The 18,757-nt window shown below is 37.2% G+C and overlaps 1 protein-coding gene across 3 annotated transcripts; it reads left to right on the forward strand.

Moving 5' to 3' along the window:
- Positions 1-4,826: 4,826 nt before the first annotated feature.
- LOC126367167 (uncharacterized) lies at positions 4,827-10,031 on the forward strand. Of its 3 annotated transcripts, XR_007566470.1 has the most exons (4): positions 4,827-4,959; positions 5,177-5,403; positions 5,689-9,781; positions 9,890-10,031. XR_007566470.1 is itself a non-coding variant. In XM_050010617.1 (3 exons), the coding sequence occupies exons 2-3, from the start codon at positions 5,179-5,181 to the stop codon at positions 5,971-5,973; spliced, it is 510 nt and encodes a 169-aa protein (XP_049866574.1). In that variant the 5' UTR covers positions 4,827-4,959; positions 5,177-5,178; the 3' UTR covers positions 5,974-10,031. The 3 variants fall into 3 exon arrangements, 2 of the variants coding, with proteins under 2 accessions (XP_049866574.1, XP_049866638.1); XM_050010617.1 differs by having other exon boundaries at positions 5,689-10,031; XM_050010681.1 differs by having other exon boundaries at positions 4,862-5,027; positions 5,689-10,031.
- Positions 10,032-18,757: the final 8,726 nt, after the last annotated feature.

The following is an 18,757-nucleotide window of genomic DNA, read 5'->3' on the forward strand; positions in this document are numbered from 1 at the left end:
GATTTATAATTCGCACAATGCGTCGGTGTAAGTAAAAAATACGGCCTCCGTGGTCCAGTGGTTGAGCGTTGGGCTCACGATCCGGAGGCCCCGGCTTCGAATCCCGGTGGGGACGTATTCACAAAAATCACGTTGTGATCCCTAGTTTGGTTAGGACATTACAGGCTGATCACCTGATTGTCCAAAAAGTAAGATGATCCGTGCTTCGGAAGGCACGTTACGCCCCTACTACTTACTGAGTAAGTTAAGTTGAGTTAAGTAAGTAGTCGTTACATGAGCCTTTGGCGGCTCAATAATAACCCTGACACCAGGATTGATGAAGTTGGTAATTCACCTCACAACCCACACCATAAAAGTAAAAAATATACCTATAGGTATGTCTAAATCGTCCCGCACACCCTATGTACCCTGCCACCATACGTCCCGACGCATCGCACCCGATGAGTCGCGTTAAGGTCATTTTAGATCGATGGGTCTAAAATAATTTATTCACTTAGGTACTACTTATAAAGATAAATTTTATAAATATAAGAGTGTCTAGTCTACCCTTTTAGGAATAAAGCAACAATATCAAATAAGTCATCCTAAAAGTTAGGTATACCTCCACATATTTTGATCAGCTGCTATCGTTATTCAAATACTTAATAAATAAATTAAATGAAACGACTAATAACCGCATTATTTCAGTTAAAATCTTAAAGTAAGTACAAAAGTATTTACCTAATTGTTTTCATACAAATTGTTCGAAAGTTCAAAGTTTTCCAGCTGAAATTTTTCATGAAAACGATTTTATATGGCTTAACATTTTTTGTTACAAGGTTTAGTTCATACAATTACAGAAAGCTCTTATTGTTAAAGGTTTGTTTACATCACCAAATAGAACATTCAGTGATCGTGAAGCAAACGAGCCAGAGAGCAATCATAGATCGCCGTATTCTTTGGATTTATTAGGTTTATAAATAGACGGAACCCAAACAAATCGGCGTGTTCGTCGGCAACCGCCCTTGAACTGAGGCTCGGCGCCGCGAAGCCTGCGCGGGCCGGGGGAGGGCGGGCCCGGCGCGGCCAATCAGCAGCCCTTCACATTTTTCAGCCCCCGCCCGACGCCGGACGCTGCCCAAAAACAAAAGGATCAAAGTCGGCGAAACCTATCTCTTTCTCTGTGGGGCCAGCCACCGGGCATCGATGAGAGGATAGATACAGTGTGTCGCGCGCGCGCGAATCGATAACCTGCCCGCCCCCCGCCGCCGCCGCGCCCCTCCCGCGCCCGCCGGCCATTTGCACGCTTGTTTACTATTATTATTTTATTGAACGGACGCCGTTAAGTGACGAATAAGAAGTATTTACAAGTCACAGGCATCTAGCACACCTCTAGTGTCTTTCACCCAGCGCGACCCTCCGAGCTTTAGAACAGAGCGCTGTAAGATCATACTAACTTACCGCTTATTTAGTACCTACCAATTTATTAGGTACCTACCTAATTACCTAGATCACCTACGCTTATTAGGCTTTATTTAATTTTATTTAAGTGTAAAATTCTTTAAGTTCATTTACCCAGTAAGGCATATTAGACCTTTTATTATCTATTAGATTTAGGAACTAACTACCTACCTATATAATTGGGTATAAATCTTTTTCTTCTAAGAAGAATCTTCTTTGAATAAACAGGTAGGTTTATGGTTTCTGTAACTTATTTACTATTAACTACCTACCTAGTAGGTAGGGTACCTATAATGACTACAGGCAGGTTTACCTAAGTATCTTTAGATTATTTTGATAGTTAATAATATATTATTATACGTAAGTAATAAAGATTTTATCTATCAATATGTTTTTGACTATATTACTTTCGAATACGAATTAATGTTTTGGTCGTTTGCATCATCATACTAACAAGAAACTAATCGTCTATTTCTTTCTATTATTATAGCTTAACTTTCTTTGTTCCAATGAGTAGGTACCTACCTATAGATCGGGTGAGTAAAATCTATAAATCCCTAACTCACCTAATTTAAAAAAGTTCATGGAAGCCACTCTTTTCAATGTGTACTTATGTAGGCCCCTACTGTAAAAGCTAAAAGTGGTGATGGTAAAAGAATTAGATCGGAAATAAAAATAATTCATTCATTCAAAAGTCCGCAAATTGTTTTTCATTAATCGTTCATTTCGGACCTTCACCGGCAGGCACCTGGTTACCTATATTTACCATTGAGCTATAGTAAATTCTAAAAAAGAATCGTCAAAGTAACCAATACTTACATACCTACCTAAGTATTATTAAACATAACTACCAGTTCAGTACAATAAGTGTTTAGGTACCTAGTCGTTACATGAGCCATGTTAGGGACCTTTGGCGGCTCAATAGTACCTAACCCTGACACCAGGGTTGATGAGATTGGTACTCCACCTCACAAACCACACGATAGAAGAAGATTGATTATATATTTCAATATAGATAACATTTTACAATCGTCTCGAATGCGCGGTAACATTTAGATCTGTCAAAATACGCTAGTGTTGTGACGTTCATTAGCATAGGGATGTACCTATCAATCGATATTATGTTGATTGATTCTTTTCTAACAGGATGTAAATACTAAATATGCCTATTGCTTTGAATTTCAATCTATTTGTTTTATAATAAATTATTTTATGTTTATTTATTATTTACTAAGTGTTATAATTATGTATGTTAAATTAAGATTTAAGAGTGGGTATATTTATAACACCATAGACAAATGTTACCATATTATAAATAATAAATAAATAAATGAGCCAAGTCAGGATCCTTTCGCTGCTCCACAGCTGTATGATCTGTATCTATGGTGTCAGATAGAAAATAATCGATCGGCCTAATATCGACTGATACATCACTATGCTAATGAACCTCACTACACTAGCTTACGTACTTTAAAAGATCTTATTCTTACCGCGCATTGAGACGATTGTAAAATGTTATCTTATTGAAATATAATTAATAATTATACTGAACTGGTCATTCTGTTTAATAATAGTAAGTCTGACATTAAACTTACTTCAATAATACCTACCTAGTAGCCAGCTTAGCGTGCCTTCCGAAGCACAGAATCATCTTATTATTCGGATAATATAATCAATTGATTTCAGCTTGTAATGTCCTGACCTCAAGGGACAGTCCTACAAAGTGTTTTTAAGGTACCGAACCTCGAATGGAAAACCGTAACCCTATAGGATCACTTTGTTGTCCATTCGTTTGTCCGTTGAGGTAAATAAGTTACATATACTAAGAACACGCCTTTACTAACATTTAGAGTAGGCAGCGACCAACGAATGCACGATAAGGTGCAAAAGTCCAATCAGTGTCTTGCAAAGTAATAAATTAACTAGTTGCACTTAAGACCTCCTGGTTACATGTCGTTTCTGTGTCTGTAACAGACCAAAAACACCTACAAAAACATAAATTTTATAATTATGACAACATAACTAATGGTTCATAATTTCACTACTGTTTACAAATAATTCACTGGGCTCAGTGACTACACTTCGCTCTTTGATTGTACGTGTTATTTCTGGACTCCTCCTCGGGTTATTATTGAGTCACCACAGGGTCTATGGCGTGCCCATTGTAATGGCTACGCAGATATTTAAGTAAATACTTAAATAGTAGCCGGGATCAACAGCACCATGCAGAATACGGACAATTGGGTCGTGTACAAGATAAATTATGAAATTCTGATTTTACTAAATAAAGACAGATCTGAAACTACGAAAAACATTTTCTTTTAACTAGGTACTTAACTAATTTGTGATGTCAGACATTTTATCACGTGTTTCTATGACGTCACAGTGTGCTCTGTCATACAAATTCCATAGTAATTTCGTGTTTTGACGTTTAGTAAAAAGTAACTGATTTGATTAGTAGTACTGATTACACTAATCTACTATACACTAATAGTACCTCCACAATATCGAACAAAACGCTATTTTTTAGTATAGTTTTATTTAAGTGGTGACTTCTAGGTGCTTAGGTACCTACATAACCCCAGTAATACAAATTTTTTAGCCTTTCTAATTATCTATATTATTAATATTGAAGAAGATTACATCTTTCCCGAGCATTGTAAAATTTTATTCTAAAGAATCCAAAGACAGGTAGGCTCAATAAATTCGGGGCGGCCTATAATTGGATGGGTGGTTATGGGGCCCGTTTAGAAACTTCATGTGATAGGATATTGCTGGGCATCTAAAGTCGTTTGTTTCCCAACTATTGATTGACTAATATTTTAGTTGCGACACTGCTACCTTTGTTCTACCTTGCAGTTTATGAAGAGGGAGAAAGAAGTAGGCAAACGGCTAGCCACAGTTCCTTCGCAACAAGAAATAACAATAATGGTTATTTCATTTTGAAAGAACAAAGAATAATTTGTTACAGTTTTCCACTCATAAAACCGCAAACAAGATGAAATTTGACTGGTAGATTAAACATTTTTAAAAAGCGCCATCTACAACTTTTTTTAGAACTAGATGTAGTTCTAACATGTTGAAACTGCCAACAGTCTTTAAAGCGCCATCTAATGTTTTTCACTGGAACTCATACAATTTGTGCTGCCATCTATTAACAAGTTTTGAACGTAACTTGTTATTTATGACGATGTACAGGTGGCGCTGTTAGAGGTCAAAATGGTCACAATACTTTTTATATCAAAATTGAAGATCGCAAATAATTACTGTCTATATTTGCTTTACATATGCTGTATTATTTTTAAATAATGATTTTATTGAAAATCCAACAAAATTACCTAATTTTTATCATTGTTTGTTTGTTGCGCAGTAAACTGCTTTATCGACGGAGCAGTTTCCGGTTGCCGCTCGCCGACATCACGCACACGCAAACGAGAATTTACAGCTAACTTCACTTCATAAATGTTCGATCTTTTACAACTACGTCGAGGCTTGTACTTTTTGGGATTACGCTTTTCGGTAATTATTGTTTTTCTCATTGCATTCAGTGTCGTTTTGTAATTTTTGATTCGAATTCTAATTGCGAGGTGAGTGTTGCGATCAGTGACTGTGAAGTGATCATAATTGACCGAAATTTGGCGCGTTTGATTCTGTCAACATAGCTAATAAATGTTCACACGCAGTGGCGTTATTATGCACGTGTAATTGAAGTTAAATTGTGATTTTCCATTTGCAGACATGGCTTTGAGCGTTGCTCTACCTCTAGCGGGCTTGGAGACAGATAACTTCAACTCGTTCAGCTCGTTCGGGCATATCATAGACATAGCGGGGCTTTCGCAGTCTCAGTCGAGCCCGAGTCCGTCTGTCTCCAGTGAATCTAGCGGTATCGGCTCGCTGGGTTCGCTCAAGTCGGAGTCAGTCAACAGTGACTCCCTCCCGTCTAGTCCTCAAACAACAGAGAAGGTGAGTTAATATCACTAAAATCGCATTTGTTTGCGTTCGTCCTGGCCTTGACCTCGCTATTTTCATAATATTCCGTAATGGCGAATGTCTTACGCTATCAATGTTGTGTACAATATTGACGTGTGATAATGGAAATTTTGAGCCACATGTGTTATGATTTCGCACAATTAGCAACTAACTGCAAATAAAAACAAAGGTTGTTACCAAAATAGATTAAGTAGATAAGATATCTGTGAACATAATGCAGTATTTTATTCAGTCTAAAATTGTATTGATTATTTTCAGAAAATATTTGAACCGGTGGTGCAGCCGCAGCCACGTCCGAAGGAAAAGTCATTTGATGACACTAAAGTGTCCTATGAGGGACGTGATGTCCTCAACCTGATGGCTAACCTCACGGATCCGCGATGGAGCTACCGTGCCACAGTGCTGCCGCCGAACAACCCTGCACTGTTCTTTGCCAACCGCTCCCAGTACCATCGGCTGGGACCATATGGGACTCGCACACAGTACGTAAAGGATACTTGCCGCACATGCGGATTCTCATGGGTTGTTGCTGCCACAGATTGATGTGACAATGTGTCAGCATAAACTCTGAACAAATTAACATTGAAAAGGTACGACTGGGACACATCAGGGTGCATATCAACACCTAATCCAATCCAACTATCACAATAAGGTGCTTGCATCATAAGTTAACAAGCAAGCTGATGACTTAAACAGTAACTTTGTAATCTTCACAAAAAGTATTAAGGTACAAATATTATTAATTCTCCACTCAATAGTTAATCCTATTTTATTTTAACATAGATTATTACTTAAAATAAAAAATTATTTACAAATAAAAGAGTAGGTACTTTGGCCAAGGCAGATTCCACATAAAGTATGTTTCCCTGTTGTGGCCCAGTTCTACAGATGACTGTGGAATATTTATGTGGCTATCGTCTCGCGCATTCGTAGAGTTACATTTTAACGTGACTTAATACTGTGATCTTAATTTAATCAAGGCAATTTTTGACAAATTCTGTGAATGTCATGCGTGACGATATTTAATTTCGTTTTTGTTTTAATTTATTTTGTGTGATAAATTTAGGCTTAATTATTACATAATTTGCAATGCCATAAAATTGCAGACTTATTCCAAATCAGCATTTCTAGGTCCTAATCGAAAAAGAAACGACGATTCGAACGAAAAGCATTCTAAAATTGACTGAGTCGACAATTACTTATTTAGTGAAACTAAAGACCATTACAAGTAAAATATTATGCTACACTTAGTTCCTCTTAGACTTGATAATGTTTGTTATCCAAAGAATCTTTGTATAATGTGCATATTTAACTTTAATGTTAGTTTACACAATATATCATAATGTAGTACCTGTAAAATGCAAGTGATTGATCATTTTGGAGCTTGCATTTTATGTTACAGTTTAAAGCAATATTTAAATTATGGACAATTACTTAGAAATAATGAACTAGTTCTTCCCACCATTACATTACATCGTAACAGTAACTATTTAAATATTGTTTTATGATATTCTTTAGTCTGTAGAAATAATAAGTTAGATATATTCCACAGTCATTTATCAGTAGGATCGTCATTGTTTGAACCAAAAGGCTGCTTCTCGGATGTTATTTAAATTTACGATTTGACGAGACAGGCACGAATTTAAAGCCAAGCTGTAGGATAATTTTAAGGTATAAATATGATTGTTGGATGTACCGTCCGAGCATTACATAATAATAGTGATGACATATAATCTAGAGGATACAATCTTGACACATTGCCCAAAAATTGAACTTCTATAGATCGAACGCGAAGGCAAGAACAACTCATTTAATTATACGACGAGCCCATATGGAACATAGTCAACGTGGGTTATCAGTGCATATCATCACAAATTAATGCAGTGATTAGATATTGTAAGGTATTTGTAGTTGTTACAGACCGTTTTAAAACGTTTGAGTCATTGATATGCCCAGATGCTGGGTTTCTAGTGAAATTATAGTAAGTGTCGTTAACAGACTGGCAATATCTCTATCTATGTGCATATATAAAATGTAATATTCGTGGTCTCTTAATTTAGTCAAGATATTTAATAGTATGAGTCTCTTGGATATGTGTAAGTAATGTATAACATACTACTAACTATAACAATTGATACTGTCCTTTTGTGCAACTTTAGTTCTGCTACGTTGTGATCAGCTTTAAATTGGAACTGGAGTATTTGTACACAATAATGTTGACATATTTCCCACAAAGTTATTTTTATAAAATAATGTTGATATGAGACAATACAGTATGTAGTTTTCAAAATTTCCTTTATATTGATACGGAATTCGCTTAAGGTTTGGCAAATTTTGGAAGGGACCAACATCCACGTTTGATTTGTTGCAATATTGTTTGTCAATAGCTTGTGTCACCTCCAACCGGTGCGTTTATCGTGATCTAAATTTACATTGCATTTTATCAACCGCTTTATCTTTAGTCATCGCCACAACTTTTCTGTTTGTCTGTTATCAATTTTCTGGGCTATGAACACAAAACGTAATCAATTAGGTAAATATTTACAGAATTATTATTTATGTATTTATGATTCAGTGGGTTATACTTATGACTGAACATATAGCATGGATCTCAGAATGCAGCTATTTATGATTCTATGTTGCCTGTGACGGAGACACCCCACAAGGTCGAACAATATACTGAGAGGTGTCTTCAAATGCCTACAAGTGTGCTATATCCTCAGTCACACATACTCACAAAATGGTTGTTATTGGTTATTTAAAATCAAATGTTGCATTCAGATTATTTTTAGTTTACTAAGATTTAATATTATGACAAAGCTGCAATCGAATGTAGTTCAAAGAAAGTATTCGGAGCGATACGCACAGTTTTATAGACTACGAGTAGCTCTTGTTGTGAACGTCTCCTAAAATATAGTGAACCCGCTGGCCCTGCTCGCGCGGCCGCGTGGGAGCCCGAGCCACTCACAGGCCGAGGTGCGATGCAATACTTGCATTCCAGTTTTGTGTTAAGTTAGCAGCCGAGGGTAGTAGTTGTTAATGTTTATTTAATCCACATTGCCAAATATTTTGGTTGTTGTGCTATTTATTTAACAAAATTTTCTAAAATATCAATTTAGTACCTTCCATTGATAAGTGTCTTCAAGTGATTTTACAATGTTTAAATCATTTCAATTTTATGCATTTTATTTTGTTTAGTCAAATCATATACACGATATTATACATAATATTATATGTTGTATTTTATCTATTGTTCATTCATATTTATGATATATTTTTTTTCTCATGAACTGTAGTCAAATGACAGTATTTTTATAAAGAAAATTGTATAGGAATGAGGGTTTTTTGCCTAGACGAGGCGTCCCTACCGCCGCCGCCCTGGCCGCGGCGGCCCGGCCGCGCGTCCTGAGTGTATTATGTATATCTGATAAGCATTATGTAGGTTTAGCGAAATAGATTAACTCGGAGACGAACTCCAGTACCAAAACTTATTGGTTCAATGTTGTTCTCGTATTATCGTGATATAGTGCGCCGCATGCGGCGCAGAGCTCAATATTTTTAGTAACCCTTAAGAAAATTACCTCTTTTGAAAAGAATATAATATATATGATATAGTATATCCAATCGATAATCACATAATTATGTATTTCCCTGTTTATTTTGATGTGATATCATAAATGACTGATCTGAATTTAGTTTTTAAGTTGGTTATTGATATGCAGTGCTATTTCGAGAGTGTAATTAAGATTTAATATGAAGTGCCAATGCTCGTAATTTAATCTTTATGACTGTTCCTTTATCGTAGCTACATAATGTGAGAGCGGCCCCACTCGGCGCCCGCTCACCTCCTACTACTACTGTTTACTTCAGTATAAGCAATCTTCCTCCTAACACTTAAGTTTAAATTGTTACTTTATTTAATGAATTCACGTAACGTGCACAATCTCAGTAATGCTTGCAATATTATGTATAACGAGTTAATTCCTCAGTTTAATCCAGCGTAATTTTAAGAGTACAATATGAGATGATGTTATATCATTCTAGTATCAAAATTAGCCGAAGATGTTAATATTATTATTAGTTAGGTAAAATTTTAACATAGCTTCGTATAATTGGGATGTTTTAGTATTTAGTAGTGTATAATAACGGCGTAGTGGCAAGCAACTGTCTCGTGAGTGACGTGAATAATGTTAGTGGCAATAATACTCGATGTAAGCCCCCTGCCAAGAGACGTGTACAGTGCACAGGGTCGCGACAGTGTGCGCCGCTGCGGCTGCGGCCGCGGCTGCGGTGCACACGCAACTGAACGATACACACTAGACGTTTATTTGTTGTAATTATAATAATAGCCGTAGGTATTTTATCGTACTTAAATAATTATTCTTGCGATGCCTTAATTCTGGTTGTCAATTAGACATGTCTCTGCCTAGAGTGTTATCATTGTTTTTATTTATTTTAGTTTTTGCTGTTCCGGCTTCCTCCGTGAACTTCCAGTCCAGGCTGTTCTTTTGAAATAATTTTGAGGTCGATTTATTTTTACCTAAGTGTTCTTATTAAATGTTACCAAAATGTTTTTAATAAAATATTTTTATATGTAGAAAGCTCTTTTATTTCAAAACATTTCCATTCCACAAAGAAGCGAGTTAACTAACGTGCTAATCATGCTTCGAACAACACAGCAAGTAATAAACGCCTACTTGTTGACTGGAAATAACTCGTGAGTTGTAAAAAAATAAAAATAGACAACGTTTTTAGTCCTGCCTGCGAAGTGTTTGTGATAATTTTGTCAGCAACACGGCGGTAAATAATAAAGTTGATCGCGTCACGTTTTCGTGTCGAAAACAATTTTGGTTGCGGGCGTCATGCCAAAAACAAAGGAATTGGTTACCTACGATCTTTGATAAATAGCAAATTGACCTGTCGCTAATAGGTAGGTAGTTAGTAAAACTTGCAGCCAAGATTGCATAAAACGCAAATGAGACCGCTATATTAGAGAAGGAAAATCAACAATCTTTTGATTATCCAGGTACCTAGTAGGTAAGTATATAAATTGTTTATTATACGATCGAGTAGACAATACCTACGCACGACCTACGTGAATATCGAACAAGTAGGTAGGTATTTACAATGTCATTGCCCTTTGCCATTTCTTACGTAGGTTAATAAATTCTAATAACAATTATCACATTAATCTTTTAAAAGATTCATAATTAAGGTAGGCACCTATAATAAACAAAATAAAACCTATCAAATTGGCGGCGGATGGATAAAGATGGTAGATTTGGACTAGATAAAATACAAGAGGAAAATTGCCAAAAGCGCCATCTGTATTCCTCAACTAAAACTTCCTTCACAATTTTGGTTCACCGGAGCCGAACAGTACGAATGGATGGCTACAACTCGCCACCTAGTGGTCTTAAAGGGAACTAAATAGACCTGAAAATCTGTACTAGATGGCGCTACCCGCGTGAAAAAAAAGTATAAATTCACCACATTGAACTTTACTAAGGGTGGTATTAATAAACTAATCTCAGCTTCAAGACTGCCCTCAAGATCATGTCATTGTGACAGTTCTCATATAAAAACAAAGACTTGAGCATGATCTTGAGGGCAGTCTCAGCTGAGATTCGTTTATTAATACCACCCTAAAAGCTTTTTATTAGGTACTGGATTACAAACAACCTCTGGACCTACTCTGGACTTACCTACCAATCTGTCATTGTTTTTGAACACTTAAGCTGATGCCCGTGTTGCTGTATGTGTAGAACTAATGAAGTGAAATAAAGCGTGTAATTTTTGGATTTCACTAATTTGTCTTCCTAATAATTAATTAATTATAAGCTCATAGTAATACATTACATAAGTTTTGCAATTATTTACTCTACATTTAGCGTATAAGGAAAAATATCCCGTTGATGTCTTTTATATGAAGTAAAGGTAACTCTACTACTCTAACCCACAGTGGAGCGTGGTGGAATATTATGCTCCATAAGTCCTCGGGGTGATTGAGAGGAGGCCTGTGCCCAGCAGTAGGACGTCTTAGGCTGTTTATGTCATGTAAAGATAAGTTGCCTTTGTCAAGTTTATTGTCACGACATTTTAGAATACTATAATTACTACAAGTTGTGAGAAGCTGCAGTAGTTTTAGGCGGATGAGACGTTCGTTATGTAAAAATTGACGATTCAAAGTGTAACTATGTTACCTATTGAATAAAGATATTTTTGAATTTAAATTTTAATTTGAACTACTTGCTGAAAAATCATACACGCATTACTTAATTTATTCTTCCTTTGAGAAATATTAGTACTAGAGCAATAGTTTATAATTACTTCTCCATATGTATTTTGCTTAGATTCAAATATCATTATTGTATGTTGCTGATGTAAAGCTTTCACGTTCCTAGCTTTACTTTTTCCAAGTTTTTATGAGTACTGAAAGGTAATTTTGTTGTCTTCAATTCGTCAGGGGTGAACAAAGCCGGCATCCCGCGATATTTGCGACAAAATACATTTCCACCAACTACATTGTTCCGAATCATAATGGAATATAGTCCGAATTGTTTTTTACGCGGCGTAATAACTGCGGCAATGATGTTTTTGTTTGGAATATCCACTTTTGTGTCGGTATAATGGTGTTCATTCAGACGGGAGCGACTGAAAGTGTCGCTTTTATCAGTCGCACAATGGGCGGGAATCAAAGAAATTACGAATTCACCGACCGCTGTGCTACAGTGTAAAATAAAGACGCGATTTTGATTCTATTGTTTGATATTTTTATTGTTGAATAGATACAATGTGCTGAAAGCTTTATTTCCATTTATCATTCCTTTAGGATTGAAGAATTACAAATTCCTTTCGGGACATCTTTGTTGCTGTTTTTTATTTATTTTTTGATGTTGTGTATTCCATAGGGAATATTAATTCAATATGCGTAAATTAGGTACACGAGTATACAGGATGTTAGTGACATCGTAACGAATACTGAGGGTGATGATTCAGACCATGATTCTGAGTTGATATCAAGTGGAATTTCCCGTCGCAAAAGTATGAAACTGAAAATAAATAAAAAGTCACTAACAAAATTTCATGAATTTACCGACAGGAAATTCCACATGATATTATCAACTCAGAATCATGGTCAGTATTTATTACAGTGTCACTAACACTCATACGCACATGTATGACTACCTGTACGTACTTGTACGAGGTGTAAGTGACATCCTAACGTATACGATACACTTTTCTGAGTTAATATCAAGTGGAATTTCCCATCGCAAAAGTATAGAATTGAAAATAATTTAAACACAAAAAAAGAACATGAATTTTGTGACGGAAAATTCCACTTGATATTAACTCAGAATCATGGTCTGAATCATCCCTCAAAGTTTTCGTTACGATACCACTAACACGCTGTATATCTACTCAATCCCTTGCTGAGGTGGGTGGAGCTGAGAGTGAAGTCAAAAGAATTTAATAAAGATTCAAATTAGCAGTCACTATTGGCTGATGTCTTGTGAAGTTTGACATGATAAACTAGTACTAGGTTACTACCCCATTGCCGTTAAAACTAAACCACCCATCCCAAAAAAGCTTTCTATTTTTTCAACACTATAATAAAAAGGGACTCATTGCAAATTATTATTGGTATTTACACAACACAACGACATGTGTGTCGCCAAAGGGATAGGCAGAAGTGTATAGTATACAGGGTGACACTGCAACGAATACTGAGGGGGATGATTCAGACCATGATTGATATCAAGTAGAATTTCCGTACGGAAATTTCATGACGATGTTTGTGCATTTTTAAATTATTTTCAGTTCCATTCCTTTGGGACGGAAAATTTCACTTGATATTAACTCAGAATCATTGTCTGAATCATCTCTCAAAGTTTTCGTTACGATGTCAGTAACAACCTGTATAATATACACCTATTCCGCACCTTTTTTTCGTGCCTACACTTAATTTATGAAATTCGAACAGGCATCACGCGTCGGATTCGGAAATGATACAGCATGGCGATTGGCGATACTGTAGGCAAAACGGCTGAATGGGCAGAAATTGAAGGCGCTTGCTATTGACATTCATGAGCGCAGCTTATTCTATCAGATATGAGACACTCATCAGTTGCAATACTACACTTATTACTTATAAACATGAACGCCTTCCGTTGCTTATTCAAAAATTCAAATTCAGAAATATCTTTATTCAGTTGGTAACGTTACACTTTGAATCGTCAACTTTTACTTAACGTCTCATATGCCTAAAGCTGCTGCAGCTTCTCACAACTCGTATAGCTAAGAAAAACTAGCTGCAAGGAAAACTGGACATGTATTTAATAAAATCTACCCCAAAACGTACGAGTCCAAATACTAAGTTCTCACTAATACAAAGCAATATATTGGTCACCACTAGCTTTATCAACATCAAGCCGTGGAAGCCCAGTTTGGTAGAACGCTTCGAACCTGCAACCTCAAGAGGCATCTTGAGGTCGCAGGTTCGAATCCAGCACAGGCCTAAACCAATGATTGTCGAATTTGTTTTCGAATTCATGTATGGATCATAAATGATTATCACGCGCTCAGCGGTGAAGGAAAACATCGTGAGGAAACCTACATTCCCGAGAAATGCATTTCGGAGGTATGTGATGGTTTTCCCTTCGCGGGTTGTAAGATCAGACAGGCAGTCGCTTCTGTGAAAAGATGATGACTAGGTTTATCAAGATCAGTTGTGGCTACAAAACCAGACCAATAGAATCCGTGTCATAGTTAGAGTCACAGGTTTGGATCCTGGCTTGGGTTCTAAAGCTTGGTGAAGCGTGGGTACTCAGTTCATCTTGCGATGGATGTACCGTGACTTCTTGACTCTCTTCTTGACTACCGTGACTTTATGCTATCTTTGGTCTACAATTTAGCATAATAATATAAATTCCCAACATTAGTTGGTTAATTCGGAACCACTGAATACGACTTTATGTACATCTTTGCCTACCCTTTCGGAGAAACATGCGTGATGCTTATCTATCCTCAGTAAGAACGATGATAAAAGATTGTTCCTAACCAAATCGTGTCAAACGCACTACAAAACAGAATTGTGCGCTTTCCGAAATTAAAACATCACAATCAGCTGATCGACTTTATTATAAACAGTTTCAAAATGAAAATTCCAGTTCTGGTGTAAGAGTCAACACCTTGTAGTCGCCTGCGCTGACGAACATTGTAATGACAATTATCTGAAGAAGCACAAAAGCCGTAATTGCTACCACTTTTATTACACATTTGGCAGTTATGTGTTTAAAGCAGGATCTGCAGTCGAAGCGCTTAGGCTCCAATGTGTATGCTATCTCGTTGTATATTATAGGAGGTTCCACACGCCTAGGGTTTTTGAATTTAAAAGGCAATTTCGCTTTAAAAGGCCTCTTGCCTAAATATGGCATCTTGGAACTTTTGTAGTCTCTAACAGGTAAAGGCGGTGGAGGCGGCGGTGGCGGTGTCGGCCTCAGTACGTTTTTAAACTTCATTGACGATTATCACTTGTATTTCAACTTTATGAGGCCAGCCTATTTTGACCACCTTACCTGATTGCCCAGGAGTGATAAACTAATAACTGTATATCGTTTTAGAAACACCGCCATTCAAATTCATGATAACACCAAAAATGTCGTGAATGCTTTTTGAATAAAAGATTTGTTATTGTAAGTTTAACCTTTGATTGTAAGTATAAAAGGATGCTGTCAAATTTTTGAACCATAATATTTTTTTACCATAACCACTTTCCATAGATTTTATAAAAAATATAAAGTTTTCTTCACAATTTCATTCTATTCAAGGTTGAGTTCAATCATGGAGTTGAATATAAAAAAATGAAAAAAAAAATCCTAGTCATAAAACACAAAGTGGTAGCACAATGGCTTTGAAATCCGAAAAGTTCAAACCTTTCTGGTTGTGCACTTTTTGTCGAGAATTCCATTCAAAAGTAAGATTTCGTTTTCTTTCAAATGGAAAACAACAAGTTTATTCGGCAAGTGAAGATGTTTAAAAAGTTCCCTTGCCTAGAGTGGCTATAGTCCCGTGTTTTCAAAAGGGAACAGAAAATATCGCTCAATGAGCAATGTTAAACAGTGGGCCATTGAAAACAGCTGAAGCCTTTACAAAATCACCCTCCTTTAGAGCTTTCGCAGCCTCTATTTATGTTTTCCACATTTTCCATATACAATTTCGTGCCTGTGTCGACCGAATCTCCCATTGAAGGCTTACACCCGGGAGTTGTGCCAATTCAGCAGTAAATTAACACCATTCAGATGCCTGAAAGATGGCTGAAAGGTCCTGTGACTATGATTTGTTATTAAGGATGTGAATTCATGAATCTTACTCCGTTGAAAAGCTTGTACGGGCTCGTTAGCCTTCTTTCGAAGGTGCTCTATAGTGAAACCTTAGCGGTGGGAAGTTTTATAGTGAATCGACAATATTTTTGTTGAAATGGGTTTGTATAATTAAACTAGAGGCAATTGAGGTTAGAAACTGAAAGATCGCGTCGTTTTTTTGTTACCCGCAAATCGTGGTAGCCGGATTGATACCTATAGCCACAAAATATGGAAAAATATGTCAACTATAAACCGTCCTACTCTTAATTCAAGGCATTTCCCTATTCGTGGGGAGACAAAGCTGGGTAGTAACACAATTGGACGCTTTTGTTCGGCGAGTTCTTTCATCGGCTGTAACAACTGTTTCGGAAGCGACTGCCTACTAAAGACAAGTAAGCTATCTTCGTAGGACATTACTGAATACAGGTTGCGTGTGTTTGCGTATGTACAACAGCTCAATATCTCGGTCTAGGAGGGCCGGCAGTACAGATGAGAAGCAGCAACAGAGTCAGTGCACTCGCAAATATCACTAAACTAGACTCACTTATTAGCAAGTTAGGGCACTGTTGGAGCAAGCGGTTGCTTATGTTAGAGTTCTAATCGTACCTACTTTCATACAGAATAAACACATTTAGAGAAATAGCTACTCACGCGTAGTGATAAGATGCAATCTAGTTCGCCCCCAGTTCACTACCTGCTGGAGTTTTGTTGATTAGTACATCACTAATAGCAGTCAGTAGATATTTTTCCTCAGATTGATTAGCCAATTTGACCATAGTTGTATTACAGGCAAAAACATTCGTGGTCGAAATACATAGGTACCTACTTACTACGGTGTTGAAAGGCTTAATGCAGTGCGTAAGCTTTTTTACTTTATTGTAGATTTTCCGTAAATGGCATTAACTACTTAGCCGGACTAATGAGGAGCGCTGAGGGCTCTCACCCGGTACAAATTTAAGACAACAGGGTGCCCAGTTGGGCGCGAACCTCGGCTGAGGGCGTCATCTGAGAGGATTATATGTGAAAGATTTAATCGACCCTAGAGGCCGAAGCGCTGAATGGAGGAAATCGTCGACCACGCCGGCGGGGTCCGCATCGGGATTTCTGAAGTGTTTGTTGTCGCGAGGTGATTAGCCGCTATGGCTAGAATAATCTGTTCGTCGGGAGCACTGCATAAGCGTAAGTGAAAGAATTAACCCAAAAACAAGCCGAGTCTGCCGTTCTCTGAAGATAGCTTCCTGCTAGTTATGTACTTGCTCTTGTGCTTACGACACGCGCCCGCGCCGCCGCGGTATTGTCGCGATGTAATTGTTCCTAGCCTCGTCGAGGGCTAGCTAATGGCACTGTAATTCGGTGTTGTAAATAAAGTGCTGTACTGTGCTCTTGTCGGTAATTTGAAGTACGGTGGTTATTATTTTATAGTACTTACTTCATATATCATATCTATCGTTTTTTTGTACAGGGTGTAGTGGTTGGTGTAGTGACATCTACATGATATCAACTCAGAATCATGATCTGAATCATCCCTCAAAGTTTTCGTTCACTAACACCCTGTTTAGAGCATTCAATTACGACACTAGGTGATAGCGGGTGATCTGGCAACGCGTCATAAGTTGTTAATAATTTATTACTATGCTATATTATCAAACATTTATTCTACAATATAACTGAAACTACTAAGTAATGTATAATTCTAATACTTTATTCAGCTTTGTATTGCCATGTCAAACAAATACGAACATCGTGCCCATACATTTAATCACGAACGAAATTACTTTTATAATCGTTAATCATTTATCGAAATCCTATTACTACTCGTAGGTACTTACCCTTATTTCTTATTTCACAATCTCTCTCGCTTAGAAACATTAAACAATATCTTTCGCAATATCTATAGATACTAATAAAGGGCTCGCCGGTCGACGCCTTATGAAAACCGCCTGTGAACACGAATGAGAAATTAGTAGTCTTTGAAATTAAATCTTCAATACGAGAATACATCAACGCTCTAGCTAAAACGGAGCGTTATTCATAAAGCCATTCATCGAGCTAGCTAAGGAGTGAATCTTTATGAATGCCACCAAATTGTATGAGAGTAGTCCTCTTTGAAAACTTCCCATGAATAGTGTTAATTCGCTATAGCGAGTTTGCTCGGCGCTCGTCAATGGACTATTTGGAGACTTGAGGAGCGCCTCAGTCGCAATATTGTGTATGGAAAATGCGGGAAATATGAACGGGCCGCGAAAGGGACGCGCGAGGGCGATTTTCAAAAGACCTCCGCCGACGACGACGCTCCAAGAATATTTTAGCGATGTGCATGCGTTTATAGCGAAGAATATGAATAGAATTCTAAAGAAATATTTAACTTAGTCCACTGTTTGCTTTTACCGCATGGAAATCAAAGCGACTTTCTCGTTTCTTTCACGTGTAACGCTGCTAACTTTTCATTCTGTCACGTATTGAAGCGAAGAAAAGACGTAGGTAATGGCTCAGTGGTAGACTGCGTGCTTTACAGTGCAGGTTTGAATCCTGTAAGGGGTCTATGACACTGTTTTATTTACAGTTTCCTTTAAAAAATATGCATTTTAATACAAAGGGAAAGATTACGAGAAGAAATGTAAGACCGGTACATTTTCAAATATTCCACCGTCGCACGGTAGAGCAACTGACAGCACAATGCTGTAGATTCTGCGCTTTCCCTGTTGATGAGGAAAAGGGCTCAAGTAACAAATTCAGTTTATATCCTTTATTTTCATTTTAAAGAAAATTAAGCCGCAAGATGTAAACAAAGAGCTACATGGCAGCCCTTGTAAGACGGGCCCTTAGTTTTCAGGCGCCATATCGCTTCGAAAGCGAAAAGGAAAAAACGGGGCGTGCCGGGACAAAGAGCCCATACAATGGGCCCGCGCGAACAATGCTAACTAGAGGAGATGCAACTTGTATCATTTGCAGATAAAGAGGAT

This window comes from Pectinophora gossypiella, chromosome 1, assembly GCF_024362695.1.
Source record: "Pectinophora gossypiella chromosome 1, ilPecGoss1.1, whole genome shotgun sequence".
NCBI classification, from domain to species: Eukaryota; Metazoa; Arthropoda; class Insecta; order Lepidoptera; family Gelechiidae; genus Pectinophora; species Pectinophora gossypiella.